Source organism: Podarcis erhardii, assembly GCF_964252035.2.
Source record: "Podarcis erhardii genome assembly, chromosome: 14".
In the NCBI taxonomy this organism is placed as follows: Eukaryota; Metazoa; Chordata; class Lepidosauria; order Squamata; family Lacertidae; genus Podarcis; species Podarcis erhardii.
Genome location: NC_138503.1, coordinates 40,763,783 through 40,777,097, shown reverse-complemented (window position 1 = coordinate 40,777,097; position 13,315 = coordinate 40,763,783). Strand labels below are relative to the sequence as shown.

Genomic DNA, 13,315 nt, shown 5'->3' with positions numbered 1-13,315 from the left:
TAACTTCAATAGATTAACTGGTTTTACAAAATCTAGAGTTGCCAGACCTCAATTCAGCATAGTTTTCCTGTCTTGTCGCACAGCTGAGTGTGACTGGTGTTACTTAAACACGCTCACAGTATTTTGAGAGTTTCCTCTTGCATGAGCACACAGAGTTTATAGATGTTGTAGTCAAAAGCAAATCGTTATAATGCTGGTCAAAGATACAGTTTTACAGCATCCAGCTGGCCTTTGTGTTTTGACCTAACCTGTTGACCTAATATTTTCTCTTTAAAACCTAGGGAGCAAATTCCCATCTGCAATACCTACCTTTTTGGGTAACATCCAGGGTGAAGAGTTGTTGGGTAGTGAGTGTGATGAGGGAAGTCCCCCTGCTTCTCAAGAGAGCATAAAGGATGAGCCAAAAATGGGCCTAAATGAAGACCAGGCGATGATGCAAGACTGCTACAGCAAGATTGTAGAGAAGTTGTCAGCTGCAAATCCAACAATGGTGTTGCAGGTATAACTGCAGTTCAGCCAGAATTGGGGGATATTTGTGATTGGAGTCGAATCAAGTGCTTTATGTGTTGTGTACTTATGCAGGAAGAAATCCATTATATTTACTCTGGGAATTACATTTTGAGACTTTTAGAAGTGCAACTGCACAGTTAAACATGCACAGTTTTTTTTTGTTATCAATCCAGGTTCAGATGCTCGTAGCAGAATTGCGCAGAGTTACTGTTCTTTGGGATGAACTTTGGCTGGGAGTGCTTTTGCAACAGCACATGTATGTCCTTAGACGGATTCAGCAGCTGGAAGATGAAGTAAAGAGAGTCCAGAACAACAACACTCTGCGCAAGTATGTTTCCACCAAAGTGTATATGGATATGTGTTGCAAATGGGCAGCCTTTCCTCCTGATCATTAATGGTGCTACTTTTTTAATGGCACGTCGTGATTTTTGTAGCCTGAAGAACAATCACATCATGAAAACAGCCCTATAATATTAATTCACCTCTACTTAAGATACTAAAGTGCCACAAATGGAGTAGTAGAAAGTGTCCCTACTGATGTGGAAAGGGTTTTTTGGATGTTCAGCAAATTATACTCAGTTCCTTTTGTTTCTCACTGTCCAAGGTTTTGGAGAACTCTGGAGACAGAATATCATGTAGTGTAAATTCTGATTCTAGATAATCTGGGGTGTGTGTGTTTAATGCATTTATTTACATTCTTTTTCATGGTTGGTTTTAAAATAACAAAGTTCCTTTCATTGTTTTTGGTAGCAATATCTAGAAATTTCAGCATACTTGAAATGCAAGTGACACTTTTGCCAACCCCTTTATCTCTCTTTTTTTTTCCAAGAGAGGAAAAAATAGCCATCATGCGTGAAAAGCACACTGCCCTAATGAAGCCCATTGTATTTGCTTTGGAACACGTGAGGAGCATCACTGCGGCTCCTGCTGAAACGCCGCATGAGAAGTGGTTTCAGGACAACTATGGAGATGCAATTGAAAATGCCCTAGAAAAACTAAAGAACCCATCTAATCCTGCAAAGCCTGGAAGCAGCTGGATCCCTTTTAAAGAGGTAAAGTATGTCTCTCTTGCCAAGAATACAATAACTTGGAATATTTTTCTCTGCTGTGGAAGAATTAAAAAAGAAAAGAAAAGGTGCTGCTGTTGTAATTTAGAATATTAATGGTTTTGTGGGTAGTGACAAGGCTTAGGTTTTAGAGAATTTAGAAAAAGCAATAGAAAAATGGACTAGAAATATCATTAGTTCTTAAATATGCTACGCTAGAGGTTGCTTTCTTTTTTTGGCCCATGGGCACATTTGCAAACTGCCATTGCCACTTCAATCTATATGTTTTCTTCTCTCCCCCACCCTCCCAACTGTGCCACTGGAAAAAATTGGCCCAGTCAGACCAACAGTTTCCTCTGCCAATGTGGTACACAGCTATATGGAGAGGTTTAAGTTTATCATTCATGTTGCTCAGATTGGCCATATGAAAAGTGGGGAGGGAACAATTTTCATCACATCGCAGGTCTGGGTGGGAGGCTCTGCCTATCCCATTTCTCATGTTGAGGGTTAAAATAACTCATCCCCTACACATCTCAGCTGCTTTTCATGGATCAGCTGAGGAGCAAGGAGGGGGTGGGCAGGGAATGTTGTGTGGCTACTTTTGGGATGCAGCCCCCAACACCTTTCTGCAGTAGCTAATAAAAACCGAACAGGCACCTTCTAAGATGTCTTCAGTTTTGTGAATTCCTTTGGAAATTAGTGGGTTGTATCCAGTTAAGCTCTGTTGGGAGGAGGCTCATTGAAATTTATGGCTTTAATGTAGTCATGTCCATTATTTTCAGCAGGTCTGCTCTGAGTAGGAATAGCACTGACTACAACCCAGTATTTTGATAGACTGGAACCATGCAAGGGTGTGGACCTCACCTTCTTCAACCTTGTGTCTTTTAAAAAATAGGTAATGCTCAGTCTTCAACAGAGAGCCCAGAAGCGGGCCAGTTACATTCTACGTCTCGAGGAAATAAGCCCCTGGCTGGCTGCCATGACTAACACTGAAATAGCTCTCCCTGGAGAAGTGTCTGCCAGAGACACGGTCACAATTCATAGTGTAGGAAGCACCATAACAATTCTGCCTACTAAAACCAAGCCCAAGAAGCTCTTGTTTCTGGGCTCAGATGGGAAAAACTACCCATACCTTTTCAAAGGTGAGAACATTCTATAACTTCTCCTTGTCCTAAGCAGAAAAATTTTAATGGAGGATATATTGCATTCCCTTTTCCAGTTACATTACATACTGTCTGGTTTGCGTCTATTTTTCACTGCAGGACTGGAAGACCTGCATCTTGATGAACGGATCATGCAGTTCTTATCCATTGTTAATACAATGTTTGCTACCATAAATCGCCAAGAGACACCCCGTTTCCATGCCAGGCATTACTCTGTTACGCCACTAGGAACACGATCAGGCCTAATTCAGTGGGTGGATGGAGCCACTCCTTTATTTGGACTTTATAAAAGGTGGCAGCAGCGAGAAGCAGCTTTACAAGCACAAAAGGTAATGACTATATCATACATGCCGGCACTAGTTGTGAAGTAAACTCTGTAATTTTACATTATAATTCATGGAAGTATTAATGGTTACTGAGACAGAATCAAAATTCTGATTAAAATTCTAAGTATATGCTGAAATGTGTCTTATAAGGGTTATTTTAAAATTAATTTGAGGTGCAGAGATTAATTAAAACACCTGATCATAATAATGAAATGTGTGTGTGTGTGTGTGTGTGAGTGTGAGAGAGAGAGAGAGAGAGAGAGAGAGAGAGAGAGAAATATAAATGTTATATGTGTGTTGAACGGTGTGTATGTGTCTTCTCAGCCTGCAGAGCTGTAACTTGGAAGGCTGGATTTTGGACTGGGGACATCTATGAACTCTGCTCTAGTGTGATAGCAGATCATAGAAACTCATGCCTTTAAAACGTGCGTGTGTTGGTGTATGCACAAGTTCAGACCTGCTCTGTGCTGTGTCTCTTATCTTATGTAGCTTATGCAGATATTGAGGTGCTCTTTTGAAAAAAGCATTTGCTGAGTCTGGAGTTAGAGGCACCTCCCAGTCCTCCTGCCGCCCCAGATGCAGAAATCTGAAAGAGGCAGAGATTCTACATGTACTTTGGTCCTTGGGACGATTTGCTCCTGATTCCAGTACTGCCTATATGGAAAACATGAGCATTTCATTGTTAAGCAATGCTGGCTATAGGAGAGTGCATATTCTTGGAGCAGGAAAGGGATGGTGCATACCAGAGCCTAGATGCCATCTTCTGTCTTGCTGTCCATGTGCAGCACAGATATAGCAGCCATGGGAAATAATAGTTGGAGCAGCAGCACTTAATGCAACAGGAGATCTTGGAAAGCAGAGTGGGTGGGAAACTGGGAAGCAATATGAGACACACACACCCCGGCTAATTCTTCTTAAATTGATTTAGCTTGGAACTGCAAAAGGGTCAGTAGCAAGGAGCACCCTATATATTAAATGCAAACACAAAGATTTATTCATCTGTTGCAGACAATCTTCCAGCCAGGGTTTAAATATATGACATGTTGATTCTGTCCCAAGATATAATGGAATAGTAGTTGAACTGTGTAATTGACTTTTTTAGGCCCAAGATTCATACCAGACTCCTCAGAATCCTGGAATAGTACCTAGACCTAGTGAACTGTACTACAGTAAGATCGGACCAGCTTTGAAGGCAGTTGGGCTTAGCTTGGATGTATCCCGTCGAGACTGGCCTCTAAATGTAATGAAGTCTGTTTTGGAAGAGTTAATGGAAGTAACACCTCCCAATCTTCTTGCTAAAGAACTTTGGTCATCATGCACTACACCTGATGAGTGGTGGAGAGTCACACAGGTATGTAGAGACCTTTCCTAATAGAATCTTAATGTTTGAGTAGGTTTAGTCTAATATCTCATTGCCTTATGTACGCAAACAACCATGCTTTCCATCTAAATTTGGTGGATTCTTGTAAAAACCCTGAGTGGCTTTTCTGAAAAGTTATTTCAGAATAATTTCAATGGAAGAACAAACCATCTTGCTTTATTGCTCGGGCTGCCACTTAATTTCAAAAGTAAAATTGGCAGATGTGCTTTCCCACTAGGTAGCGGTCTGTTTTAGGGTCAGGGAGAGGCACAGCTTGTTGAGGATCACATACATACATTGCTTCAGGATAGGCACCTGTGATCCTTCACATGCTGTTGGAATTGTTAACATCAGCCCCAACCAGCATGGCCAGTGGACATTGAAATATGAGTTGTAGTCCAACAACACCTGGAGAGCAATAGTTACCTATCCCTCATTTGCTTCTTATACCACATCTGTTAGTCGGACAGTAGAAATAGAAATGTGTCTGTGCTCATTCTTCTCCCTGGCCTGGTGCTTCTCCTTGAGCATAATTAGCCTTTGTGTGAATAAAGGAGCATGTGGCTTATAGTTAAGCTATATAATGACCCCCCCCCAAAAAAAAACCTTTTAGTAGTTTTTTATATAGAGTACACTTTTTAAAATGGTGGAGAAAAGAGATTTATAATGATGAAACTTCCTCCCCCCCCTTCCCAGTCTTATGCAAGATCCACTGCAGTTATGTCCATGGTTGGCTACATTATCGGCCTCGGAGACAGACATCTGGACAACGTTCTTATAGACATGACTACTGGAGAAGTTGTTCACATAGATTATAATGTTTGCTTTGAGAAAGGGAAAAGCCTTCGAGTGCCTGAGAAAGTTCCATTCCGGATGACACAAAATATTGAAACAGCATTTGGAGTAACAGGAGTGGAAGGCGTTTTCAGGCTTTCTTGTGAACAGGTAGGCCATGGGATATTGGGCTTTAAGGAAGTCTTGAATTTCTGTGAACGAAGCTTTTGCTTTATGGGGGGCCTTTTCAGTAGTGTCTTAAGTGTGGAACGCCCTCCCCAGGAAGGCCTGCTGAGTCTTGCCACTGAATGCTTTCAGAAGTTGGGTTGAAACTCCCTAACACAGGATTTGGGCTTGGTAGCTAATTGCAAGTGCACATTTTAAATGATACATGTAATACGCTTTAAAAACAGGTTCTGCACATCATGCGGCGAGGACGAGAAACCCTTCTCACATTATTGGAAGCTTTTGTTTATGACCCACTTGTGGACTGGACCGCAGGGGGAGAAGCAGGGTTTGCTGGAGCAGTGTATGGTGGAGGTGGGCAGCAAGCTGAAAACAAGCAAAGCAAGAGAGAGATGGAAAGAGACATCACACGTAGCCTCTTCTCTTCCAGAGTAGCTGAAATAAAGGTATGTTCAGTCCTTTCAAAAATTCATTTTATATGTATCTGCTTGTTACTTTAGATTCCAGGAACAGTGTACAAAGTTGTTTGCAGGAATTAACTCAAAACGGGTTTTAGATTGCAGTATTTCAAGCATGCTTCCATCTCAGTGAATCCGTTTATGCTGTAACTTTAGAAATACGTACACTCACAACATCAGTTCTTCTTTTTTTAAAAAAAATTCTTACAAAAATGTGATTTTTCGATTGACTTGCCTAAGATCAAGGAAAAGCGCTGCCTTCTGGAAATTCCCCCCCGGAAGTCAATTTCACCTTTGAAATCCCAGTAATGTCTGGGAAAATCCAGACATGTGGCAGTCCTAGTCCAGGGGAACTTTTGGTAATCTGAGAAACTGATTGATAATACAAAATACACATTTCACCGAAGGGAAGACTGATGATAGTCAGAACCCTGAAAACAAAAACAGGCAAAACATTCCATCAAAACATAACAGACAAAAAAAGTAGGCAACACTCCCCCCCTCCAACAAAGTAGGCAACCTTCCCAATAAGACCTCAGTTTTAAAATAAAATGGAGGCAGGAGGCCTTGAGGTTAGGTGGTTGTTTGAAGATGCTGTGGTAACCATGAGCACCATGTTGGAGACCCAGTTTTTGCCATCCTGTCATTCAAACATTAATTTTGCTCTGAAGTTTTAAAATGTGTGACTTGTGCACCTTTTTATTTGTTTAATACTCAGTCTAATTTAGTGATAACAATATCAGTTTCACTCCACTTGTGATACTGGTAGTGAAAAGTGGTAGCAAGTGTTATTCATAAGGAAGTACAGTAACATAAATCTTGTCTACAGGTCAACTGGTTTAAGAACAGGGATGAGATGCTGGCTGTGCTTCCTAAGCTGGATAGCAGTTTAGGGGAATATTTAAATTTGCAAGAGCAGTTGACTGATGTTGAAAAATTGCAAGGCAAATTACTAGAAGAGAGTGCCTACCTGGAAGGAGCAGAAGCAGCGGATCACCCTTGTCACACACTGCAGAACAGGTACGAGAAATCTCACTTTAGTTTAGATATTCAAATGCTTTATGGAAATTCAAAACTGCATATGTTTCTCTAGAATTTGGAGTTTTTAAAATAATCACTTAATATGGCTTCTTTCTTTTTAACACAGATATTCTGAACACACTCAGCTGCAATCTCAGCAGAGAGCAGTACAAGAAGCAATCCAGGTGAAACTGAATGAATTTGAGCAGTGGATATCTCATTACCAAGCTGCTTTCAATAATCTGGAAGCAACTCAGCTCGCAAGTCTTCTTCAGGAAATCAGTACCCAAATGGATCTTGGTAATGAAACAAATTAGGTGGTCTCCTTCTCCCCACCCCACCCCATTGTTCGTATTGTGAAGCAGAGCAAGGTGGCAGATTAAGGGGAAGTAAAATGGTGTTGGGGGGTGTTTTTTTTTTTATTACAAGGAGTTAACATTTTTATATGTTCAGAATACTTCTTGTTACAATACTGTACTAGGCAGTCAGCTGCTGAATGTCTGCTTCCTTTGGAATGTATTGCATTGGTATGCAATGGATATCAGGTTATTCTAGGCCAACCATAGGTAAAGGTAAAGGGACCCCTGACCATTAGGTCCAGTCGCAGACGACTCTGGGGTTGCAGCGCTCATCTCGCTTTATTGGCCTATGGAGCAGGCGTACAGCTTCTGGGTCATGTGGCCAGCATGACTAAGCCGCTTCTGGCAAACCAGAGGAGCACACTGAAGCGCCATTTACCTTCCCGCCAGAGCGGTACCTATTTATCTACTTGCACTTTGACATGCTTCCGAACGGCTAGGTTGGCAGGAGCAGGGACCGAGCAACGGGAGCTCACCCCGTCACGGGGATTCGAACTGCCAACCTTCTGATCAGTAAGCCCTAGGCTCTGTGGTTTAACCCATAGTCCCAACCATACTGTGTGCATATTCCTTTAGCTTCAACAAGGGTAGTCAACATGGTGCCCTCCAGATATTGTAGACTACCAGATGTTGTTGACTACCACTCCTATCTCCTCTGATCTGTGGCCTTGCTGACCGGGACTGATGGAAGTTATGGTCTAAAATATGTGCAAGGCTGTTGCTGAACATGTTTTGCCCCTGAACATTTCCCTCCCCTGTATTTAGGTTTTAACATCCTTCCTTTTTTAATGGTTCATTTTGAAGGTCCTCCAAGTTATGTCCCTGCAACTACCTTCCTTCAGAATGCTGGACAAGCACACTTGATCAGCCAGTGTGAGCAGCTAGAGGGTGAGGTTGGTGCTTTCCTTCAGCAGAGGCGATCTGTTCTGCGTGGATGTCTTGAACAGCTGCACAACTATGCTACTGTAGCTCTTCAGTACCCCAAAACAGTGTTTCAGAAACACCGCATTGAGCAGTGGAAGACCTGGATGGAAGAACTGATTGTTAACATGACAATAGAACGCTGTCAGGATCTTTACCGGAAGTAAGTTGTCAGTTGTTTGCACCCACAGAAAGTGGGAGGGTTAAATTATTTCAAGTCTTTGGTAGTTAAATTTCTGCGGGAAAATAAATTCTCAGAATACACCATACTAATTTCTACAAAGTTGAGCTCAGTTAAGTGTTGTGTATGTGTCAACATGTAAAACGTTAAGAATTTCTCTGCCTCATGTATCTCAACAGAAAATGGTAGTGTTTAAGGGTAGAGCACAGATGATGCTAGGCATCACATTACGATATGCATGAAAGAATATATATATATTTAAATAAATATTTGTAATTTTATTGTTTGTCAGGTATGAAATTCAGTATGCTCCTCAGCCGCCTCCATCTGCGTGCCAGTTCATAACTACTACAGAAATGACTTTGCAGCGATACGCAGCAGACATCAACAGCAGGCTTATCCGACAAGTGGAACGTTTGAAGCAAGAAGCAGTCACTGTTCCTGTGTGTGAGGAACAGCTAAAAGAAATTGAGCGTTGCATTAAGGTCTTTCTTCATGAAAATGGAGAAGAGGGTTCATTGAGCTTAGCAAGTGTTATCATCTCGGCTCTCTGCACTCTTACCAGGTTAGATGCTTGCAAAATTTGACAAGAAGTGGTGGGTTTTTTGTTTTGTTTTTTGACCCCTCCTTCAAAAATACATTTCCCAAGGATTTAAATTCCTTTAATTTCATATGTATCAAATTTACTTAACCATAATTCATGCAAATGCTTTATCTAGAAATAAAATATACCACATTTTCCCATGTATAAGACAACTTTTTTTCTGGAAAAAAAATAGTGATTGGGGGTTGTCTTATACATGGGTTAATACGGTAAGTAAGCGAGGGCTGGAGCCCCCAGTGGTAGTTATGGCACCACTTCCGTCAGCTAGAGCAGAGGATCGTTGAAAAACAGCTCAACAACTTTCTAAACTTTTAAATTTCTTAATTTTGGGCTCCTAAAAATAGGGGTCATCTTATACATGGGGTTGTGTTATACAGTGGTACCTCGGGTTAAGTACTTAATTCGTTCCGGAGGTCCGTACTTAACCTGAAACTGTTCTTAACCTGAAGCACCACTTTAGCTAATGGGGCCTCTGGCTGCTGCTGCGCTGCTGGAGCACAATTTCTGTTCTCATCCTGAAGCAAAGTTCTTAACCTGAAGTACTATTTCTGGGTTAGCGGAGTCTGTAACCTGAAGCGTATGTAACCCGAGGTACCACTGTACAGGGAAAAATACGATAGTATTCTTTTTAATGGGTTTTAAAAGATTAAGATGCATAAATTGGAACAAAAACTTCTGATTATTCACAAACTTATCTTTTTCATTTAGACGTAATCTAATGATGGAAGGTGCTGCATCCAGCGCTGGAGAACAGCTGGTGGACCTGACTTCAAGAGATGGAGCCTGGTTCTTGGAGGAGCTGTGTAGCATGAGTGGGAACGTTACATGTCTTGTGCAGTTACTGAAGCAGTGTCATCTGGTCCCACAGGATTTAGATATTCCTAATCCAGTTGAAGCATCAGAAGCTATTCACCTAGCTAATGGAGTTTACATCTCACTTCAGGTGAAATATATCTACAACGTGTGTTTGTAGCAGCTCATGTTAATGTACAAAACCCTTTGCAGTGAGCAGTAGTAAGTTGGAGTAAAGTTGGAATAAATTGGAATAAATCTACAATCCTAAATAGGTTTATCTGGGAGTAAGACCCACTGAGAATAGGGGATTGACTTCTGAGTATACATGCATTTTTAAAATTGAGAGCATATTCTAAACACTTACATTTTTTCTCCTTATTAACCAGCAACACATTATACTTGGAAAACTCTTAGATACTTTGCTGTTATCTTCTTGTTTTCATGCATTATTTGTTGTTGTTGTTCTGCCAGGAGCTGAATTCAAATTTCCGTCAGATTATTTTCCCAGAAGCACTTAGGTGCTTAATGAAGGGAGAATATACTTTGGAGAGCATGCTTAATGAGCTGGATAACCTGATCGAACAAGTTACTGATGTTCCTTTGCAAACTCTGGTTGAGTCTCTTCAAGCTTACCTAAGAAACGCAGCAATGGGGCTTGAAGAAGAAACCCATACTCATTGTATTGATGTTGCAAGGTAAATCATTGGGTTTGTTGTATCTGGTGCAAATGCTTGCTTTAAGAGTTAGCTTGAAACAGCCCACAGTCATGGGTCATAAGACAAGATGCCATATGGTGGCTTGTTTGTGCCCTGTGTGACACCCACAAGACACCCACATTCACAATTTAGCCATGGTTTAAAAAAAGCTACAGCTTAGCGTGATCTGAAATGTGTTGAAGGATTAGTCAGTTATTTGACATTTCTTTAACCAAATGATAGTCCTGCTATAGTGTTTGTCCTTAAAACTATTTGGATATTCAGGTCCTAACTACCCTTTTTGCTTCTTTCTTTAGGATGCTTCACGCCCAGTATGGTGAACTGATTCAGCCAAGGAATGGCTCCGTTGACGAAACGCCCAAAATGTCGGCAGGCCAGATGCTGTTGGTAGCATTTGATGGAATGTTTGCCCAAGTGGAAACAGCATTTGGCTTATTAGTTGAAAAGGTAAGGTTACTACTATAAAGGTTACTTACTAAAGCTAACTTTGGAAATAAGGTCCAGGCAACTCCCAGTTCACACGGGGGTTGTGTTTTGTGTTATTGCGTGCTGTCCGCCCACTTTTCCAGCCACTTCCAGTTTGCCGTGATGTGCGCATGCACGCATCATTTGGTCTTTGTCTGTATTTGGCAGATGACCTAACATTTTTCTTATTTTCCTTCAGTTAAACAAGATGGAAATACCTGTTGCCTGGCGTAAGATTGACATCATCAGGGAAGCTCGCAGCACCCAAACTAACTTTTTTGATGATGATAACAACCGGCAGGTTTTAGAAGAGATTTTCTTTTTAAAACGACTGCAGACAATAAAGGATTTTTTCAGACTCTGTGGCACTTTTTCTAAAACTCTTTCAGGTAAGTGCATACAACATTCCTAGTTTACATCTCATTAGGTAAAGTTAAGCACTGTTGTCTGCCTTGAATCTTAAAGTGAAATTACAAATAACGGTATCTATGTGTTAAACGAAATAAAAGATTGGGCTCCACAGATTCTCATCTTGTATTACCTGCAAGTTTTAAAGCTGTGATGTAATGACTACAGTAGCAGCATTCTCAAAATGGGTTATACAGTGGTTATACAGTTATAAAATGGGTTATACGTGGGTTATACAGTGCCATGAACAACTTCTAGCAGTACCATAAGTACTAAGCTGTTACAAAAAAAACTGGTTAAAAGGTGCAGAAGACAGCCAGTAAGCACAGGAAATTTATTTCCATGCTTGCTCAAGCTTTCTTTGTGAAGAGCAAACCCAGAGTTTTCATGTTTCCTCTGTAATGTTTCAACACATGCTTTATTATTGAACCAGTATATATTACTGAATGTATTGACTGTTGAATTATTTTGGCATTATTTGGAAGGCAGCAAAACGGAATAGATGCTTGCTTCCATGTTTTCATTTTCCCCTAGAAAAGAACCAAGAACATTTTTAATTAATTCAGGAATGCTATTGTGGAGTTAGCCAAATCAGTGTGCCTTAAAGCATGTACCAGCCTGTTAAAATGGGGTTTGTATTTATCTCAGTCAGCTTGGACCTTGCCCATTTGCATTTCATAAGAGTGCCATTGTAATCTTGGCTGCAGTTAATTTATGTTGTCAGCTCTGTAGAGCAGAAATTCAATCTAGATTGCTGGTTGGTAGGTATTTGTTCAATGGCTGTTTCTTTTTTCCTTTTCTTTTTTTGTAAGGTGTAAGTTCAATTGAAGATCAAAGCTCTATGAATGGACCAGTGCCAATGGTAAACGTGAAAACCTTGTATCGGAATTCTTGCTTTAGTGAAGACCAAATGGCCAAACCAATCAAAGCCTTCACAGCTGACTTTGTCCGGCAGCTTTTAATCGGCCTTCCCAATCAAGCCTTGGGACTTACATTGTGCAGTTTTATAAGTGCTCTGGGTGTAGATATAATTGCTCAAGTAGAAGCAAAGGATTTTGGGGCTGAAAGCAAAGTCTCAGTGGATGACTTGTGTAAGAAAGCTGTAGAACACAATATCCAAATTGGCAAATATTCACAGCTGGTTATGAACAGAGCAACAGTGCTGGCCAGTTCATACGACACTGCATGGAAGAAGCACGATCTGGTGCGGAGACTTGAAACCAGTATTTCTTCTTGTAAGACTAGCCTTCAGAGAGTGCAACTACACATTGCTATGTTCCAGGTAAGTCTTCAAACCTGTATTTCATTTCAGAATATTTGCTGCAGATGTGGAAAGTTACATAATAAACTACCGCATTTTTCGCTCTATAAGATGCACCAGACCACAAGATGCACCTAGTTTTTGGAGGAGAAAAACAAGAAAAAAAATATTCTGAATCTCAGAAGCCAGAACAGCAAGACGGATCACTGTGCAGTGAAAGCAGCAATCCCTCTTGCTGTTCTGGCTTCTGGGATAGCTGTGCAGCCTGCATTCGCTCCATAAGACGCACACACATTTCCCCTTACTTTTGGGGGGGTGGGAGTGAGTCTTATAGAGCAAAAAATACGGTAATTTTCTTTGGCGCCATACCTAAGTTGTGGAGAGAAGTTACCTCTTTAGATTTTAAACAGTATCGTACATTTAGAAGTTGCTTCATACTGTTTTCCACGTTATTGATCTGTGGAGCAGCCCCCTTCGTCATGTGAGGTGAACTTCATGGCTGCATGAGGATTTGAGAGTCCTTATTTTACCAGCTTTGTCCATTTGCCCCTTGAAACCTCTCTCTTCTTGAAAGCCTGCAGGGTGGATTTCCTGCAGGCCTCTTGACAATACTTTGAAGCAGATCCTGTGCTCTGGTTCTGAGGGCACTTTGAATTTCCTTTTTTTCTAGGCAGAAACCCTCTATCTTTTCCTGGAAGGAATTTTTTTATTTTGTTCCCTCTATCTTTGTTAGTCATGAAGTTTATAGCTACTGTTGTAGCT

At 41.0% G+C, this 13,315-nt stretch overlaps 1 protein-coding gene across 1 annotated transcript in view; it reads left to right on the top strand.

Moving 5' to 3' along the window:
• Positions 1-13,315, top strand: part of SMG1 (SMG1 nonsense mediated mRNA decay associated PI3K related kinase) — a 70,828-nt gene that overhangs the window by 46,088 nt on the left and 11,425 nt on the right. The window contains exons 37-53 of the mRNA XM_081839446.1: positions 282-499; positions 684-838; positions 1,340-1,562; positions 2,452-2,698; positions 2,819-3,048; positions 4,148-4,396; positions 5,102-5,350; positions 5,593-5,811; positions 6,653-6,843; positions 6,971-7,143; positions 8,007-8,286; positions 8,597-8,869; positions 9,617-9,851; positions 10,175-10,398; positions 10,716-10,866; positions 11,084-11,273; positions 12,105-12,574. Of these exons, the coding sequence (XP_081695572.1) occupies positions 282-499; positions 684-838; positions 1,340-1,562; positions 2,452-2,698; positions 2,819-3,048; positions 4,148-4,396; positions 5,102-5,350; positions 5,593-5,811; positions 6,653-6,843; positions 6,971-7,143; positions 8,007-8,286; positions 8,597-8,869; positions 9,617-9,851; positions 10,175-10,398; positions 10,716-10,866; positions 11,084-11,273; positions 12,105-12,574 (3,977 nt within the window). The remainder of the gene's footprint in view (positions 1-281; positions 500-683; positions 839-1,339; positions 1,563-2,451; positions 2,699-2,818; positions 3,049-4,147; positions 4,397-5,101; positions 5,351-5,592; positions 5,812-6,652; positions 6,844-6,970; positions 7,144-8,006; positions 8,287-8,596; positions 8,870-9,616; positions 9,852-10,174; positions 10,399-10,715; positions 10,867-11,083; positions 11,274-12,104; positions 12,575-13,315) is intronic.